The sequence below is a fragment of the Anser cygnoides genome, chromosome Z (genome assembly GCF_040182565.1).
Source record: "Anser cygnoides isolate HZ-2024a breed goose chromosome Z, Taihu_goose_T2T_genome, whole genome shotgun sequence".
Classification (NCBI taxonomy): Eukaryota; Metazoa; Chordata; class Aves; order Anseriformes; family Anatidae; genus Anser; species Anser cygnoides.
In genome coordinates this window covers 41,236,588-41,257,353 of record NC_089912.1, presented here as the reverse complement: position 1 = coordinate 41,257,353, position 20,766 = coordinate 41,236,588, and the positions used below count along the sequence as shown (strand labels likewise).

Here is a 20,766-nt window from a genome sequence, read left to right as displayed (position 1 = left end):
TATGTTGCTCTATTTCCAATAAATCCTCAGTACAGGTCTCCAGCTACCCTTTTTTTGCACATTTTTGCATCTTTAAGATACATGCGTGGCGTTGCTATTTGTGACCAAAGACAGACTACAGATGCAAGTGAGAAAAGATTGAGCAACTCAAACATCAGTTTCTGAACACCCAAGTGCTCCTACACATAAATTCCATATTAATCACTGCCTTAAGAAGAACTTTGGTCGCGATGTTTTTATTCTGAATAACGTCAACATGTTCATACAGGAATATGTTGAAATCTCATCGAGAACTTTTTGTTTGTCATTTTGTTTGGTGGATTTTCTGAACTTCCACTGATTCAGCCTACATGGTGGCAGCAGGCAAGAAGACTCTAGGAAAGGTATATCTAACTTATATTCAGATTACATTTACAGCTGTTGTCTCCGTTTATTTTCCCAAGGCAACCTGTCATGTTCTGATGTGAAGAATGAGAACAGAGACAGGCTGAGCAAAATTTCATCAGAGAAGAAAAAAAATAATTTTGGCGGCTCTCACTTGACAGCTCAGCAGTATGTTTAGGTCAAAATGGCCAGTCTCTGTTGAGTACTTCTTACAAGACGTGTTTAAGCTGAAGTAACTTCTGCAAAACACCGTTACTACAAAGCTAGACAATAGGAAAACAAGACTTCTCCTCAGATTCTTAGAGAAGATCTCCAGTATCCCATTAACTGCTTAAGGTACATGTTGGATGCTTGATTTTGGGCCACAGATTTAAAAGACATAAATCACTTCTTCCAAAATAAGAAGTACTACACTTCAAAAATATTTCACATCTTAAGACTGGTCTTTGCCATAATATAAAATAATCCACTGTAACATTGCCTGTAAGAATAGACATTTAGGTTTTGGCAAGTCAGCAGAACTAAATACTTCTAACCATTCAGGACCAAAGCTCTAGTTTTAGTTGCCACAGATAACTGCTTCTCAATTGTGCAGCAAACCATCGAGGCCTTTAATTCCTCTATTATTCACTACCAAATTGCCTATTGAGAAAAAAGTGGTAAATGAGTTATTAATGCTTATTGGCCATGTAGCTGCGATCATAAACAGTTTACTATTTTACAGCTTAATGTAGGCATACCTAAATTTCGGAAAGCGTCAATAATTGCAACATGTGTTAAGAAAAATTGCAGCCCTTGCTTCCTCTGGGTAGCCAAGGGCTCAAGGAGAATGAAAAATGACTGGAGAACCAGACTACATCAGAAGAAAAACGGCTACTGAAAAAGTATGGTTTGCCTGCTCTGCACCAAGGTCAGACAGTGCTATAAATTGTTTGTGTGTCAAAGCAGTGTCTGATGGGAACCTCCCAAAGCCTTCTTCAAAGAGCCCTTGCTTTTAAAGGAAGCTTTCTTCAGCACCCTTAACAGTTCATCTTCCTGAAGTTATATTGTCACAAACAAATACAAGAAGACAGAGGAAAAGGGAGAGAGAGCGATACACGGTTCAGCACATAAAATTCACATTTTCTCTCAAAGCAGTTGGAATATAAAATTCTTGAAGTTTTCTTCAAGGCTTTGTTAAAACTACATTGGGAACAAGGCAGTACAAAGAAGTTTTAGTAAAAATTAATATGGCAAATGCATTCTCGCTGCTGTCACTGAACTTTTGTTGTAGTTCTGAAAAGCAGCAAATTCAACAAACCTGAATGAAAATATTAAAATTTCTACTAAGAAACGTTACAGTCTACACTAAAGGACAGCCCAGTGCTTTTGACTGCCACAAGAATGCAAATTTTTGTGATGGCTTTTTTCTGCTTAGATGCACACACCTTGCTTTTTGCAACTCACCCCAGCTGTGGTGGGACAGGGTGTTCTTTCACCTGCCAATATGATGCAAGAGACTCCGGGCATGAGAAATGGGAGGAGCACAATCAAGGGCAGACAGCTGTTGTTATTACCCAGATCTATGGTAGACAGTGACTACACGTTGGTTCAGTGAACTGCAGAAGCACTGAACATGGAATTCACTACTGTCGCTAACATGTATCATCATCATTAGTCCCATAATGGGACTAATCTACAAGAGCTAACAAAACAGCACGTAAACTTACTTGGAGTGAAAATGCTCGTAAAGCAGGAATAGGGATTAAGGCAGCCATAAAGAAAGCAGTAACATTGCTGATAGATGTAAGGGCTACACTTGCTCCTGTTCGCTTCAAACATTCACCTGTTCTGTCCTGCAAAACAAATGGTGTATCTTAGAAGTCATGTGAATAAGGTGATGTCCTGCAAATGAAGGGGTCATCCTACAGATATAACACATTAACAGTGAAAAACTATTACAAGGAAATTCTGAATAAAAGTGTGCATTTCAGAGTATTTCAATAAAAATACACTAAGTATGCTGTCCAGGAGAAAAGAATACGACACATTAAGTGCTGATGTTTTTTTAAGGGTAGAAGACATTATCAAACCTGATTTTACCTTCGGTAGACACAACTAAACTGACACTGACATTACACCAAATAGATTTGTCATTTAACTAGGATGCATTGTCTAGTGGTGGAGTCACTTAGTGTTCTTAACATTTTTCAGACAAAATAAGCGTGCGTTGATAACACAGATACATAACATATCTATAGATCTTGAAGATAGATATAACAAAAAAACCCAGCAACCCCAAACCCAGGAACCACACACACATGAAAAAAAAAAAAAAGACAGAAATCAACATAAGCACAGGACACTTTCCCAACCCAACAGGCTATTTTGAAGCAGAGTGAGGTTATCGTAACTGCATGCCGAACCAGCTGCAAAGAGCACATGGAAAACATTGTTTGTACAGAACAGGATGGGCAAGCGTACATTACTTTTAAATGATTTGTACTTTGGATATGAAACTTTGGACTGAGGATAAAAAAGGTCACTAAAAGGAAAAGATCACAAGATGACATCTTAGATTTTATAACATGAATATGTTACGCTTTGTAATGTCATTGTCAATTATAAGTAACAGTAAAGAAAAACAGAAAAAAAGTAAAATCTCAAGTTAAAGGTCATAACAAATAAATAAAGGTAACATAATACAAATATATTTTTTTCCTTCTCTTTGTTTTCACCCTAAAATGTTTGTGCTCTTCTATTAAAAACACTCATCATTTTAATGTCTGACTCACATTTGAGTATGTTCCCAAATTTACATTGACTTCCACAAAAATTTTGGGCAGAATTTATATTGTACAAATCAGGAAAAGATCTCTAGGAAAAAAAAAAACAAAAACATTTTTTTTTGTAATTGTTACTAATTGTGGATACCGTATCTTTTTCTATATGAAGCCTTTTTTTTTTAATTATTTTTACCCCAACTCCCCATTTTGTCATTACCTCGAATGGAATTCTCTTATTCTGCCCTGTTTCACTAAACGCATGTGCCAGAAGGAAAACATCATCTACACCAACTCCAAGAGCAAGAAAAGGCAAAACCTTGGGGGAGAAACAAAACAAAGAAAAACAAGAAGGTTGTTTTATGGTCTACCATGAAGCTAGTCGTTACATGGCTAATTAAAAGTAACTTTAACATTACACTCTGAATACATATCAAAGGGTAAAATGAAAATCAAAAGGATGCAATATAGCTACTAACTTTTATTCTGAAATACATTCAAGAACTTCCAGTATACCATTTACTGGCACAAAATCTCACTAAAAGTAATTTGAGTTTTGGGTAAACAAAGAATATCAGATAATATTTCAAGTTATTTTCAAAATATAACATCCTGATATATTCTTGCAGCTTCTTATGCTCAGCCAGATACCATCACTTGTATTGAGACACAGAAAAACAAAGAGCTCAGAATCTAGTAATTATACAAACTAAATGATATCTGCCTTTTCCTTTAACATCATTTGACATCATCATTACTTAATCTCTCATAGCACAAGCTATGAGATAGGAGAAAAGAACAAATAAAATCTAAAATCAAAAATACTTTGGCAGCTTTTTTTCCTCAAAGATTCAGTTGTGTTTATTCAGTAACGAAGTACTAGTAACATAACGTCGGACTCGCGGCTCCTAAATACCTGAGTTGTGGCAGCATTAAAGGAAATTCCAATCAATGAGCACAGGCCCAATCCTGCAGCCACTGAGAGAGCAACCAGCAAGACTCCTGCCAGCCCCACAGCACCCTGAGACTTGGCACAATCCCACCGCAACATTGTTAAACAGGCGTAGGCAAGCTGAAAGGAAGGGTGGGGGGTATGGGAAAAAAAAAAGTCAAAATATTAGAGTGGATCCTTCTCCAACAGCTACCAGCCCTCTTCCCCAAATACACTTTGTTACAGGCACTTTTAAATAGGCATATTAGACATGTTACACAGAGGAACAGATGACAACACTGAGGCAAATGTTTACGAATTGTAAGGGTGGGGTTTTTTTCACGTATTCAAAAAATGTTCTGGACTACTGACTGGTAACAATGAAGCGGATATTTAAACCATGCTCTACTACCAGAGACAAATAAATAAACATAATTTGTTTTATTACCATTAATAAGTAGCCACTAGCTACTCTGATGACGCTGACATCAGAAAATGACTTCAGGATGTCATCCAGGGTGGTTGTAGTAAAGGAAAGCACCTTCTGAGTAGAGTTTTGTGCAACACTTTGATGAACAACCTATGAAAAGAGAAACAAAACTTGGTGTGACTAATTAGAAAAATTACCATTTTCTACAGCACACATCTGAAACTGCTTTTGCCTTTATGTTCCTTTTAAAGCACATGCCCTACACAGGAAATTTCACTGATGCTATATGAAACAAGCATATTTTATAATTATTTCCTGCAAGCTACACCTTATCAAACAAAAATTTGCATCCTTCAGGAAAGGCTACTGCATTCGCAGCTCATTTCAAGCATTTAATTTAAATGCTGAAGTGCAAAGGTTTCCTCTTTCCGTAACTCTGGCACTGACTTGCTGCTGTATGAGTTTTGCCTTTAATCCAAGGCCAGCACGCTCCTCAGGGTCCTCCTCTCTCCCCCTCTGCCTGGACATTTCACAGAGGTCAGAGGCAGCACAGCAGAGGTCAGAGTTTGGGACACAAAGGCCAGGCACTGTCACATGGCCTCCCCACCCGGGCTGCTGCTGGGAGAGCAGTCAACGGCTAGCTAATGTTTTCCAGACACCTTTAGAATAATCACGCCAACCAATTGCTTTTGAATTCCAAGCAGATCTTCAAGTTCCTTCTCACTCTCAGCTAAGCAGAAATGTGCGAGAGAGCAAATTGCAAAGCCTTTGTGGCTTTTCATATCTGAATAACCAAGCAGCTTCTCAATTAAAAAGAGAATAAATCATCTTTAAGGCCGAGACGCAAAATCTCAGTTTTAGTTAAGCATCTTCCCTGAAGCGATACTGTAAAAAGCTGTGAGATGTGGATCTCAGTAATATTTTATAGTACAGCATTCTAGGTTATTTTCAGTTTTACCTCAACATACATCCTCTGCCAGGCTTCCAGAATTGCTGCTGCCTTATCCTCATTCCAGTTGATATGTGAAACATATTCATACCCCTTGAAGTGTTCATACATTTGCTTAGGAGTCATTAACTGAAACATGGTTTGCAAAGCCTGGGCACTGTAACATGGAGAGAAATGAGAGGAGAAGAGGCATAAAATAAGCTTTTTCAGGAAATTATTTTCATGGCATGAAAATCCAAACGAGTGCCTAATAGGAGCTTGCAGGAGTTCTCGATTTTATAGGGCACGTGTTCATATTAAAATTGAACAGAGTATAATTATTCTACTATGTATCTGGTGCAGCTGTACTGGTCTATGCAGTATTGAGGCTAAATCTGTTTTCCCTGAAGTTAATGATAGTTTTGCCATTATTTTTGGTAGGATAGGTTTTGTAAGCAAAGAATGTAACCCTGTAAATCAGTGGTAAGGATCATAATTAACAGACAGATTACTGTGAAGAGGCCACAGGAACAGTTATTTCTACAAGATCGTGTAAATGCTGTTGGAAATTTGTCATTTGAAGACCTTGGTTTGTTTTTTTTTTCAACCCTTGGGGAGAAATACCAGATTAAAGTCATGATGGCTGCAAACCCTTGAGGAGTATACAAGGACAATTATGTATCCTGACTTTCCACAGTATGCAACTGTATCCAACAATTTTAGAATGTTAAGGAACTATTTTATTTTTCACTGAGAATATATTCTTTGGCTACATAAATTCTTTGGCTAAGTATATTCTTATGATTCTACAGAGGTTAGGAGAAAATTCTTCACTGTAAAGGTAGTGAGGCACAAGAACAAGTTGCCCAGAGAAGCTGTGGATGCCCCATCCCGGGAGGTGTTCAAGGCCAGGCTGGATGGGGCTTTGGGCAGCCTGGTCTGGTGGGAGGCGTCCCTGCCCATGGCAGGGGGTTGGAACTGGGTGATCTTTAAGGCACCTTCCAACCCAAGCCATTCTATGATTCTATGATTTTACTTGTTGAAAGACTTACTGCAAGAAATAAAGCTTCATGTTTAGTGTCAATGTAAAAAAAATTCAAAATCCGCATCAAAAGTTCTAGAAAAAGTTCTCTCTATTAAATATGGGAGAATTGTGCTTCATTTAGCTTAGTGTGTCCTATATTTTTCAGGACAGCTCTCTCATACGTTTTTCCCCCCCTGAAATCCAGTGTTCCATGACTTGTTCAAGAGGTCTGAAACAAAGGGTTTTGTTTTATCAGTCAAAAATGTATTGAGGATGTAGTAACATAAAGAATAGACTTTTCTGCATATTAAGTCTAAACAAAAAGCTTAGTGGAGATTTTTGAATTCTGAGAAAAGTTAAACGTGTGAGCACATTACCCATATTACTTTTCCCCTTTTTCCTTTGATCATATTTCAAAACATGATCAAAGTTTTTCGGTGCTTTAAACGCTGTTCAGTGCTTTATGCATACATGCTAAACAACAAAGCTGCCAGGAAAAAACCTTTTTTCTGAGCAATGTACATTATCATTCTGAGGTTAGAAGCAGGAAGCAACGACACCTCCTTAAAGAATTGTCCAATCACTCTTTTAAATTCTGTTCTCTTGAGGCATATCCTCCTAAACGACAGTTTATAATACACATGAAAGGCAGCTGATTTTGCATGATCCTCCCCCCATGCTCCAAAAACCAAACCCTATTGGGGAAAAACCTTAAAATTTTCTTTAACCATTTGTTTGTTTACCTGACAAGTTTACCAGAACTATTCTTGACTGTACCACCAATAATCAACTCTTCCTGCCAATGCATGTATTTTCTGGACAGTCCATAGCATCCACCACTCAAAACAAGGGCTACATCAAGAGGCTAGAAAAAGTGATAAAGAAGCAATCAAGCAGTTGCATAACTTCAGACAAAGTCACACCCTAGCTCAACACCCTGTGCATTATAGTGACTGATATTAAAGATAGCCTAGGAGGTCCACAAAGAGAAATGTGTTCAACAGATCAAGTGACCGAACAGCATCTTCTCCAAAGCCTGACTGACAGACAGATATATAAAACTGGGACCCATTACTTCAAATTCTTCACAAATGTCAACAAACTTGGCCCTCCCTGAAGGAAGGCTTTGCTGCATGGTGCGAGTGTACAGAGTAGCTGAGCTGTATTCCAGCAGTGGCTATCTCTCTCTGTTGCATTAAGTCTGCTAAGTGCCCCATCACCACTTTGCCATGCTGGGCCAGCAGCTGACAACCGTACTCTCTCTCTAAATATGCAGGATTAAGTACCGCATTGCAGAATGACGGAAAGTTAGAGAGTCTGGGCTAGCAGCAAATAACAGGAACTGAAAAATGACGTCGGTCAAGAATATGAACTACATATTGCTTGGTACCTTCTTCTCTCTTCCCTGCGTCCCTCCTCCCATAAGCAGATACACAAAAGGATAGGAAAACTTACTTTGGTGGAATTTTTATTGGGAGCTGTGATTGGGCAATCAGGATCAGCAGGATTCAGGCAAGGTCGATCCATGTAACCATGACCAACCTCTGCTTTATTCAGCATTTCTTCCCAGCTCTCCACTTGGTAGTTTATTTTCTTTAACTCTTCCAAGAATTCTAAGGGGTCAAAGTTGATCCACTGTAAAGGAGGCTTTCCTCTGCAAGAGAAATCAGGGAGAAATTATTTAAAAAATGGAAGACAAAAGAAGTACTGAAACAAGCATCCTTTAAAAATTCGTATTTGCACAAATAATTGAGTCATTTTCTGTTACAAGCTATAACCCTTAATGGTAAGGTTGTTTCATTTAGCGTAAGGTGTGTTTTAATAGCACTTTTGTTTTATGTACTTTTCTTGTAACCCTGTCGTAATTCTAACAAAAATACTCAGTTCTTACAAAGTTATTATATCAAAGGGAATACTCACAGCTTAAAAATACTTCCATTTGCAAGAAAAGCAAAACAAATTATCAAGCACCTAAATAACAAAAAAGCAGCCAACTGCTGCTTTAAAGAATTAGGGGGAGGGGAGTGGGAAAGAACAGAGGGGGCTGAGGAAAGAAAGCATTTCTCATAATATCAGATTACTTCTTGTTACTATAATAATCATCTTGCAGATGTAATCAATCAATAAAGCTGATGTTTGTTTATCTATAACAATGCTGTGCTCCTTCAAATGCCTTGGCAGCTTGACTATCAACCATCAAGCCTTCCTGCTACTATGGCTGTCACCACTATCACTGTCACGTCTCCCACCCCCCACTTCTGAATTTGTGATGTTGACAGACTAGAAAGGCTTTTGGCTGCCTTATTCTGTGGTTCAAACCACACTGTATCTGCTTAACCAGGCTTAAGTCATTATTCCGAATCTCCCAACCAGAAAACACAAACCCCCTTATTTCCCCATCTAAAACTGTACACTAAAGGTTACGAGATGGCCATTGCAAATTGCTTTTACAGAGATATGCAAACCAGGACAGAAACAATAACTCAAATGCTAACTCTTGCATAATTAACAGAAATGCCTGCACAGATTAACAATTAACTCTTTGAAGGATTCAGGGCTTATAATATCACACTTCTAAATTGTGAGAAACCACCCACAAAAGATACTATATATAGTTTCTTTAATGATCTCATAAGCAAAGGATTTGTTTTTTTGGTCCTTAGGAACACCTGAGATTTAACCCAAGATATTTTCTTAGGAATAAAATTCTTATTAAGGAATGTTTTTTGTAATGTATTGGAAAAAAAAAAGTTTATTTCCAAAAGAAGGATAAAATTCTTAAAGCATGGATTCAGAACTTACATTTTCTTTTACAGGCTAGCAGAATAATAAAAAACAACATAGGAATTAAATCAATGCCTACAAATAAACTCTTAGAATCAGAAATGAAAAAAAAAATAATCTATGCATATTTTCTGTAGAGACACTACGGTTTTGGTTTTTTTTTTTTGTTAAAACTCAAAATCATACATAGTTACACAATTAAAATCAGTCAGACTAGAAAGTTATACAAAAGCATGCTTACAATAGATAGGCAGTTCCTGACTGTAGCTTTGCTCCCTCCCAGAAGCAGTCCAGAGGAGTGATAATTAAGCAAGGATAAAGATATTCTATGATCTGTCAAAATCAGAAGGGGTAAAAAACCAGTTAGAATAGAATACAATCTACAGTCTAAGCAAACTGAATCATGAGAATACAAAAAGCTTATAACGAAATCCCTGCTATGCATACCTGGTCCATGTAACCTGCTTCTGTGATGAGTTCTCCTGATTTATAACATAAATGTTCCAATTTCCATTGTCTGTAATAAAGATAAATAACACATTTTTCTTCAACAATTACTGAAAAGTTATTTTTAAAATGTAACATACTTTTAAAATTGCAACTTATATTCACACGTTGGCCTCAAGTAGCAAATCATTGAGGATGGCAAATTTTATTCATCATAGATATATCACTCCTCACATAAAAAGCAAAGGCCTTTCTTCTTGCAGTTACAGAATAGATATGTTTCAGTTATTGTAAACACTTTCTGTAAATGGAGCTGCTTTTGGTTGAGCAGGATGGCCCACATTGCTTAATGGGACAGAAATCTGGCTTTATATAAATGAGACCACTTGTGATTTCAGGTATTACTCTATGACACAACTGAGAGAGAAGTTGTCTTCAGGCTCAGAGGACTAGCATATTCCTAACTGACTCTCACATGCAGGAGGAAAGAAACCATTAGGATTTCTGCCTTCCTTTTTCAGACGCATTACGACTTCTGTTGTCATAACTTGTAGCATCTTAAAACAAAGCAGGAGCCAGGCAAAAGATAATTAGAGCCTTGGCATTAACTCATTGATGTGCCGAAGATATGTCCTGAAAGATGATACTGGGGTTCATGCCTCAGACAGTGTCCATAGGCACATCATCATGTAAGCAGTAACTCTGAAGGAACCACTTTTCAGGAAGATAGCTCACTAGCCCAAAACCGGTACCCTCCTAAGACGTACCTTTAAGATTTTTGTTGCATGCAACTCCCAACCTTCAGTATGCGCACAGGCACTCTGAAGGCCAATCCTACTATGACTCTACGTTACCAAACAGCTGTTATTTCACCCACTGCCACTTCTCACGCAATTCCATTTCCCTTTATGTCCAAACTACTAGAAGGATAGTAAACTGTACTAGTGTTCACAGACGTTATGTGCCTCACGACAGTGTCAACAAAGGAATTCATCTCTAATATGGAAGGCTTTTCAACATTGGGAATCCCACAGGTAAGGTCCTATGTTAAGAACACAGACATCACACCTTACTGACGACAGGTGTTGGATACTGTACAGCTGCTCATAGAGGTACGTTTTCTAAATCTCTTCCAACGCCATTTATCCCATTTTATTTGTCAAAAGCCAAATCATCGCTGCTATCATGCCACAATGTCAAGCATCAGAAACGAGTGACGTTCAAATCAGAACATCCTACGGGACAGGCTCTGAAGTGCTAACCATTTAAAAGCATGGGGAGGAAAGCATGCGTCCACTTTTTAGTGGTTACGGGTAACAGGAAAACTTTTACTTTTCCCCCTACCTGTTGTACATATAGACATGTACTCTGCTGGCCTGAAGCGCAGAGTCAAGGTGCTGTCGGAGTGCTTCTGTTGTTAGTACATTAGCACCATCTTCCTGTGGAGTCTGAATCATGAGCTGGGGGTTAAACATGGCCTCTTCTCCAATCTTCTGCCGTGTGTAATTTAGCTCCCGGCTCACTCGTCCACCAACTGATGGAGAAAAATCAACAGATTTGTATTAGCCGATGATTGCTTATTCAGGATGCACACAATGAGCACTCTCCAGTCAAAAATACTCTGCCACACACATGGACTATTCTACCTCAAACTGATCACAGTATAACTAGTAACAAATTTATTTTAGCAACACTGCAACAAAAATTACGTTCCTCATAAAAGCACCATTGCCCCAACTGCACTAAAATATCGATGCGTAAACTGGAGCATCAAACAGTTTTTCTGTTATAACCAATATTCCGTATGTAAAAAGTTTTTTTTTTTAAAGGAAGAAAAAAGAAAAACCTTTTCCTTGCAGACCAGACCAAATACTCCTGTGTTACAATTTCTTACACTTGTATAAACAGTCTGCTCCAATAGCACATTTCAAGATAAATGGCTTTAATTTACACTCTTCTCCTAAATAATTTGGCAAAGGCAGAAGGAGAACGTTTCTCTTCAAATAAAAAAAAAATGGAAGAGGGAAAAAGTAAGTGAACCCACACACTTCTCTGTCTTAAATAAAAAATAAAATTAAAAAAAAAAAGTTCACATAAAGAGATGCAGTTTTGAATGTAGCAGAAAGAACCATCTATTGTCTGTTTGCCCTAGTAGTTTGATACCTGCATAGCATGCTGTGATGCAGGAGGTAATTAGTACACAACATCTGTTTCTAAACCCAGATGAGCTGAACAGTGTGCTCCATACCAAAACATGATTTAAAAAAAAAAAAAAAAAAGAAAGAACAAAGGAAAAGGCAGAGGGAAACCACAAAGTAGACAGGCTCTAGAGGGAGCCATATTCAATTTGCCTTGCCAAAAATATTACGTAAGAATGGAAAATTATCTTCCCACTTACAGAAAAGCATTCAGCTCGAGTTCATATACTTCATATAACCTCCCCTGTAGTCTCTCTAACAAGTGCATGTGGGAGGAGGGGTCAATTAATTCAGCCAACTAGCTGAATCAAGACCACATCCAGATGAGGAGGACAAGAATACCACCAACATGTTGTTTCCATCTCTTACAATTTATTACCTTTATTGCTCTGCGAAGTCCAAGCTACAGACCTGCTCTAATTTGTTACATTTTTTTCAGTCCCAGTCACCTTGGCACTGGTGATCTGAATTACTGCCAAAGTTTAGCTCTGCAACAGTGTGAACAGAAATTAGACATGCACATCTATCTCTTCCTAGGCCATATAACGGAAGACGAATCTGCAACCAGTTGGCAGGGTGGGAGATGACATTCTCAAGTCTGAACAAGCCAGGGACATACTTACATCAGCTGGGCCCTCAACCCACCCATAAAATGCCCCTAGGGCAAAGAGGACCACCGGGCAAGAAGCTGGGCCCCTGCAAGGATAAAGCTGTCAGAATCAGACCCTCAACAATTAAACTGTATTGTCGTTTTGGCATGAGGCATCACTTAATCTCTAGATCAAGAATTCTTTGAAAAAATAAGTATTTCACCAACAAGCTCCGTTTTCTCAGCCTGTCACATGTGGCATTATCTCCTTCACACCCATTAACAATGGCCAGCTTGCAGTAAGAGAAAAATGAAAAGCAAAGTAAAACTCCCCCACCTAGATTCCCTTTATAACTTCTTAGCATCCCTTTTACTACTGCATGTGTTTGGTAAACAAATAAATTTGTTAATTTATATCAAGAATAAAAGACTAAAACACTTAAGACTTTGCCTCAAACGTTTGACTGTATATATGTGCAGAAATCATAGCTAAATGCAAATTCAAGTCAAATAGCATCCTCCATAACTAAACAATCACTCCACACTGGAAGTTAGTTTGCACAACCCTGTATCATATTTGTTATATTTTTTTTGTGTGTGGCTTATTTATTGAATTTCAGTACTTTCATCAGCCTAATGTTCATGTCCACTGCTATCCTTCTGGGCAGTACTCTACGGTATGCTAATAAAACCTGCTCTGTCTTAGAGAAATACAGGGGAGGGGGTAGAGGACCACAGTTATCCTAACCTATATGTCTTGGAACCAGAGCTTTCTTTTGCAGCCCTTTACGCTGCAAGCACTTCAGAACACAAAATGTCTTTCTCCCTCTTTTGTGTCTCTATGCCAGCCAAGACAATAAAGCCCCAGTTTTATGAGGACTGTGGAGTCTACCATAAACATCTACTTCTGGTACTATATTCTCTCCCATTCTGCTCAGACTTAACTTTTGAATTTAGCTAGGACTTAAACCAACAAATCATGCGTCATTCAAGACAAAGGACGGCATTCCTATCTCTGCTGAAAGTGACCAACTGTTTACTATCAACAGAAATGATTGCTTCCTAATCAAGGTCCTGTCAAACCACATTAGCTTCACTGAATAAGGCAGATTTAGCTAATCAAAACTGCATCACACAAGTCAGTCATCAGAAGAGAAGCTGTTTTTCCCCCCTTTTTCATTCAAAACAGGAATAGCAAAACCATCCAGGAACATGGGCACATATTCCAGAACTTAACAATAGATCTGCTGAGCATTCTTCTTAAGGCATTACATCATTTAATTGTTTTTTTTGACAGGTCCATTACATACATTTTGTGTGCCAAATAGAGTAAAGATAACTCCACAGGCAAACATAGTTACTTTATACAACATAACACTCATATACAAAGAAATTACGAAATTAAACAGCAGAGGAAAATTCTGACTGCCGAAGGCAGACTACATGAAAACACAGGGACAAGACCAGAAGCAAGTGGATCACATCAGTGGCCTTTCAATGTATCAGAAGAAATAAAGAGCAAGAAGACAACAAACAAAACACAGTATGTTTCTACCAGTTGTGATTTCATTTATTTTAACCGAAAATTTGCAAATATCTCTGGAGGCTGCCATACCCAGAGGTCTTAAGCCTCCACAATCAGCTGAACAAGAATTAACTTCTTTTTTTTGTTGTTCAAACACTCTTCTTGCTTTTTTAAAATGCATATATGTATCCATAGTTGGTGCCAAAATCTAGGTGAAGCTGCTAAAAACGCCACTGAAATGCACCTAAAGCCTCTAGCCTCATTGTGTACTGGAATTATGCAAAACTGTGCTCAACATTTGCACACTCCACAGAAACTCATTCCTTATACTCGTAAGAAAAAAAAAAAAAGCACATTACATTCATCATACAATTTCCACGCTACAGGACAAATGATGTAATGGAAAAAACAACCAATGATTAATATGGTGGTCTTTTGTGGTTTTCCTTTATGGACCCTATTTTCTTATATTTGGTGACAGCAACACTCAAAACGCTACAGAGTTCAAACATGTATATGACATTGAGTAAAAATGCCTCTCATTTTATTCCATATTGAAGACAGACTGAACTGTTTCCCTTTAACATTCTGGTGACAAAATCCATACATTTTTCTCCCTTTTTTTGATAGATGAGATGTCACTTGATGGATTTTGAGTCCTTTCTTACATGATTTCTTATAATTTAGTGCCTAGACAGCTGAGTTGGTGGCACAAATGCCTGCAAGCCATAACACTGATTTAAGTAACAGATCGGTACGTGGTCTCATGGCCAATGGTAATACGAGGCAGCAGTTTGTACACTATCCTTCAAGTGCTGTCAACAGATTCTGGGTGTCTGTCTGCTGGAAATGAGCTACCTTGCCTTCTGTAAAATTTAGCTAACAAGAAAGTTTAAAAAAAAAAAAAAGTATCAAGAAAAAATAATAACATCAGTGTCCTGGCACCATACTTCTGTTAACATACTGGTTTCTAATGCTCAAATACGTGCATGAAGGCTGGTGTTCAAGACAGGACTTCTTTACTGGCAGCATCTTTGTTGCAAAATACTGGTTCTTGTGAAAAGCCCGAGTGGCTTTTCTGGAGAAGAGGAAATGTCTCCCCTTTGTCCTCACCAGCACGATATTCACCCACAGGCCTCGCTCTTCACCAGAGCATGGCAGAGCTGGCTTCAGCCAGTCGGCGTCCTGTACCGCTGAGCACGCTGCTGCTCCTCCTCAACTTCCCCACGGGCTTAAACGGAGGCAATGAAATCCTTTGCCCTTCTGAAGGGCCTGAGGAGAGGAGAAATTGTCAGTGGGCTGCTAAGAGCCGTGTGAGGACCACCGCCTCTCCCTCCCCCCGGAGCGAGGAGCAGCTGTCAGGTGGAGACCAGTTTTAGTCACCCTTGACTCGAGGCAGGCCGGAACCCTCGACCCGCCGGGGGAAGGCCCCGTATCGCGTTACCGAGCACTTGGGTCACAGTCCCAGTGTCTCAGTCATCAAACTGAAATGCCCTGGTGCATCTGAAGTGAGAAGCATGCAGAAAACCAAAACTCCTTCCCTATTGTACACATTTGCACAATGCTGATGCATCCTCAAGCGACACAAGAGTGAAACCATATTTGTTTTCATTAGCACTATTTGATAGATTTCCACTTCCAATTTTGAAGTGACTGAGTGCTTCAGTTGATGTATTCATTTCTACTGTGCATGTCACAGTATTACCTATATCTTCCCCATGATTAGCATTCAAAATTCACGTGGTATTACATTAACATACTTATGAAAGAGCTACGGAATCTGCTGCTGGGAATTGCAGTCCCTTCCATACTGAGCAGTTTCAGGAGCAAATCTGACCTCTGCTCCACTAAGAGACTGATCTTAAATCAGGCGATGAGCGACAGCCAAAAACCACTGCCTGCTAATTTACTGCCCATTTGTTCAAAAGGCATGAAATGTTTCTATTTCAGAGCATCTTACAATGTTCCATTCCAAGTTACTGGAATTGCAACATATAGCCTAAGGTTTTTTTTGTTTTGTTTTTTGTTTTTTTTTCCAGATACCAATGCTACCTGTATTAACCATTCAATAGCTACCTTGCTTGAAAGACTGTGCAACAACTACCTGAGCAGAGAGCAAGCTCTCTCTAAAAAAGAACATTTCTGAGAGCCAAACACTTGGGATAAAAGTGTTTGCCTACCACTGTGGAGTGAAGGACTTTGGGAAACCAAGACTTCCAGAAATGTCTCATGGTTTGAGGGCTTAAGTTTTTCCTTAACAAGTTTGACATGCCTGAATGGTTTAAAATTTTCTGGAGAACCTCCCCTGTGAAGACTATGGGCCTTAAGGTGTTCACATGTGAGCACATTTTTCCAGGATTATAATTGTGTATCATGAGAACATTCCTGTCCAACCTTCTGACAGCGACAACTCAAGGCGCTGAAATCATACCTCTAATAGACACAAGCACAATGGTTTCATTTCATGAATGAGAAGATCTGAGAAGGTCCAAAAGATACAGGCCCTATTTTTAATAGATCAGGTATTTCGGGGTTTAGATACCCTTACGATGCTTACGTTACTGCCTAAGCATTACCCAATGCAGGCAACATCTGCCATTTGTGCTATTTTTTACCGCCACGACAGGACTGAAGAGAAACAAAAAATAATAACCCTTCACGACTCGGTAATCATATAAAAGCAAAGACCAACAATTATATCCCAGTGTGGTCACCTGAGACTCAACCTTTACCAACCAACCCAAAGGGCAGAGAAAGACTGCTACACTATACACTGCTTTACAGATATATAGTATAACCATACAGGACACTGCTATAGAGATATATAGACACACTACGTGTGTATAGGGGCGTTACTCAAAAACTGCTGATGGAAAAGGGGTTTCAGTCCATTACAATGGTGGGCAGAAGAGCCAGCCCACCACAGCCCCAGCTCCCTGTCCGAGCCGTGTACCAGGATTAGAAATGCTCATACCTGTCACATGTCACAGAAGGCACTACCCAATGAAAATTGCACAGGACTGAAACCTCCTAAAAAGAAATTGAGATATAAGAGTTGAGTTCTCTGGTATGAAGATTACCCTGCCTCTTATTGGACACAGAAAAATAATGGCCTTTTGATTTAAAGCTTCCTGTTGCTCTCAAGGGAGTCTGTCTTTGTGTTCTCCTGGATGTTTGAGCTTGTGCGTGCTGCTCGCTCATCACGCTCTTTGTCAGCTACAGAATACAGTTTTTCTGCACACAGGCTGTATTAGTTAGCATCCTGATTCTTCCTGACAGAAGAGCCGGCAAGGAAGCACCTTCTTCAGAATTAACTTCCTCTAGGCCTGACTGGCAAAGTACAGAGGTACTGGAGTTCAATTTTCATTGAAACTGAAGTTTATTCAATACAAGAAATGGGACATTTGGCAAGTTCACTTCTTGAAATGTTTAAAAGGCTGTCTACTTGTTAAGTCAGAACTGTTGTTGATTTACAGGGTCAATGGTGGTTAATTTATTAACTACCAACTGTAAGACACTACATCATGTATTTGATGTATGTAATATTCTAAGGATGCTAAGGATGGATCTTGTCAATCCATCAGGATTACATCATTAAGCGTTTTGGTTACCTGCACTGATTTTTTTTTCTGTTCATTTATTTAAATGCAAATAAAAAGGGGGAGTGCAAGTAATGCAAAAGTTAAAGAAGTACCTCAAACTGAGCTATTAAAAAAAAAAAAAAAGCATAAGGAATGACGTGCTTGCATAGTGGTAAGCAGTCAGTGCCTTAAAGAGATTACATGGTCATTCAATGGCCTGTTCAACAGCTCAATGAAAAATGATAATCTTTATCCTGTAATTAAACATGATCTATGCTAGCACTACACTACAGACAGTCAGAAACCCCCTGCTGCATCTAGGCTTTCTTGCAGAGCATTTACTCCACTGAATACACATACATGCATTTGTATAGCTCACAGGGAATGGCAACAGTTGTGCCTGCCCAAATTGAGGCAGCCCGCACTCTCCCATATCCCTTCCCAAAGTCCAGGTGAACCATCTACACTTCTCCCTCCCCTTCCATGCTCGTGTCCAACAAAAGGACATCATCACATCCCAATATGAAGATTTAACCAGCTTCTCTCTCTTTTGGCACTGCTGGCTTCAAGGAAAATCTAGAAGCAATATGACCATCTCAAACATTTCTGTCAGGATGTGAGTTAGATAATGCCAGGCTCTCTGTTATTACTTAAAAAAAAAAAAAAAGGCTATGGCTTACAAATATACATACAAAAAATTATGAAAGCCACAAAAACACTTCAAAAGGCTGCTTTTTATTTCCCAAGCCATCATATGATACGAGTTAAGTTACTTCTCACACATGCTGGGGAGGACTCCAGTGTTGCTGTTACAAATTTCATTAATGCTGACATGACTATGAATAGCAAAAATAAAAACACACATCAAAGATGACTTTTCATTCTGTCACAGTTTGACAAAGTTTAGAGCAGTGACAAGGACACAAAGCTGTCTGCAGGCTCAGGAAGACAGCCCAACAACAGCTGCCTCAGATTGCAGTGGGAAACTTTCCCCGCAGTTTTAGAAGCTAAAGCCTTTTCTTTCTGAAAATCAAATAAAAGCTGATTTTACATGTATGCATCTGTATCACCCATAGGCAGAAAAAAAAAAGGTGTTATTACTGATTAGGTACAATACACAGATCACTAAAAAAGAATATGTGTTTTTTGATATATTTCTGGCCTCGTGTCCTGAGAAATTGGAAAGTGAAATAAATAAATAAAACCCTAAACTGACAAATTGAACAGTACAAACTGGAAAAAAAAATACAAGAAGCTTTGAAATATACAAGAATATACAAAACAGGCAAAACTGGTAGATCTAATTCAAACTTTCCAATTAAACATAAAACGCAGTAGCTGCTTACTGAGCTGTGACACATGTCCTTGGTAACAGGATATGAGCTGTTCACCTCTGGGTCACTGGTTCTAATCCAGCCAGGAACAATAGTGACCACAAGTTGTTTACCATCTGACAGCTGTTTGCTAGCTTATGTGAAATGAGTTGGTGGTCTCCGTCCATTTCCTAATGGGCAGGTGTCCATATTATAGAAAAGCACCGTCACAATTGGTATCCTTGTTGACCATCTCAACAAAAAGGCTGAGGAATGAATGGATACGGAGAGAGAACTACCCTTTCTTCCAAAGACGTGGTCCCTTCGGGTCAGAGCTGAGCCACAGGTTTTGGTGGAGAAGCCCAACTATTGAATTTTCTGGGTGAAGTACCAAAGGAATAAAGGACTCTGCTGTTTCCTAGAAATCAGGGAGACAGTCTACAGATAGGATAGATGGCTGATACAGACTGTTGCAACTCTCTAACAGTTTACAGGTCTATAGCAGTTCACACCCATTGGTGAGCAGAGCTGACTTTTTTACTTTTCAGTAATTAAAAGCAAACAAACATTTGTGCATGCTTAATAACAGGCCATAATCCTCAAACATACTGAAAGTGACTAAGTTTCCAGGAGTTCTGCTGTGAAGGGCATGTAAGGGGCTTCAAGATCTAAACCTAAGGATTTTAAAACAGCTGAAAAGAACTGTTTTAAGTTACTTTAACTTAAATACGGACTTCTGCTGGGTAATATGTTAAAAACAATTTGCTGTGTTGTTCCACAGCAGTCAGCTTTCCTCTAGGCCCAACTTTTCATTTAACCTCTCAGTGCCCTTTCCTCAAATATGTAATTGTTTTCCTGTGTGGTTAAATGCAGCATTTTGAAGTCTTTTCATCCGCACTCCTGGGATAGCACAAATTTCATCTGTATATGGAGTAGCACACAATTCGAATGCACTTTTTTTTTTTTTAAAGGAGCAGAAAACAGTAAAGAAAAATTCTTCAACCAGAACCCTTCAGGAGATACCATACCCTAAACAGTGCTTTTAGAAGACAGCAGAGCTAACATATAGAAAAATGAAAGGAATGAACATGTTATGAAACAGGGTACAGTTTCTTTCAAGTATTCCCTACCAGCTGCTTGCTGTACCATCTGTTGTTGCCTAAGCAGCTTCCTTCTGAATGGCTCTGCACTGAAGCAGAACTGCTCTCACTGTTGGACACAATCAGGTCAGGTCAGCACTCCCCCCAGCACCGAACCTGCTGCCTGTCACGGCTCCCCCCATCTCGATATTTCTTGCTGGCCACCAGCTCCCACGACAGTGCTGCATCTGTCAAGAGGCCCATTTTTCATAGCTTGCCTGCTATTCACACCGCGCAGTAAAGCGCACATTTGATTTTGTGCAGGATGCAATCAGAGATTCCTGTCAGATACACTGAGAGCGCGACCATATGGCCAAGTTCATTCTAAAACAGAAAGGACTGGGAAAGAAAGTTAAACAAACGAACGAAACCACGTTACACAGAACAATCCTGATTTTATACTTCTGGCTAGCCCGGTGGTTCAGAAAACTCTGCGCCACCACCGAGCCTTCCGCTTTCCGAAACGGTCTGCTCTCCCTTTAACAGCAAAACGACCCGAAGCTCTGCAGAAAGGAGGAGAAATGCCCCTGCTGCCTCAGCAGTGAGCGATGTGATGTACGTATTTCACGAGGCCGAGCCCTGTGCGTTGAATTGAGACCCCCCGCAACCCGCCTGCGGACAGCGCCGGCGCTGTCGGCGTGTGCTCTCCACCAGCGCCTCACAGATCATTCAGCCCCCGCCACCTCCTTCCCTGCTTTGGCCAAGCCGAGAGCACCCCTGGGCTCCCCAGA

General features: G+C 39.4%; 1 protein-coding gene across 3 annotated transcripts in view; it reads right to left on the bottom strand.

Annotated features, from left to right (window-relative positions):
• The window catches only part of PTCH1 (patched 1), a 72,512-nt gene that overhangs the window by 33,214 nt on the left and 18,532 nt on the right, over window positions 1-20,766 (bottom strand). For all 3 annotated transcript variants that reach the window (XR_010827479.1, XM_066987888.1, XM_066987887.1), the window contains exons 3-12: window positions 11,035-11,224; window positions 9,691-9,760; window positions 9,485-9,576; window positions 7,915-8,113; window positions 7,203-7,324; window positions 5,466-5,613; window positions 4,526-4,657; window positions 4,063-4,218; window positions 3,367-3,465; window positions 2,094-2,219 (exon numbers count right to left, since the gene is read on the bottom strand). Coding sequence is in view for 2 of the 3 variants with exons in the window: in XM_066987888.1 (XP_066843989.1) it covers window positions 2,094-2,219; window positions 3,367-3,465; window positions 4,063-4,218; window positions 4,526-4,657; window positions 5,466-5,613; window positions 7,203-7,324; window positions 7,915-8,113; window positions 9,485-9,576; window positions 9,691-9,760; window positions 11,035-11,224 (1,334 nt within the window). In the remaining variant the exon portion in view is untranslated. The remainder of the gene's footprint in view (window positions 1-2,093; window positions 2,220-3,366; window positions 3,466-4,062; window positions 4,219-4,525; window positions 4,658-5,465; window positions 5,614-7,202; window positions 7,325-7,914; window positions 8,114-9,484; window positions 9,577-9,690; window positions 9,761-11,034; window positions 11,225-20,766) is intronic.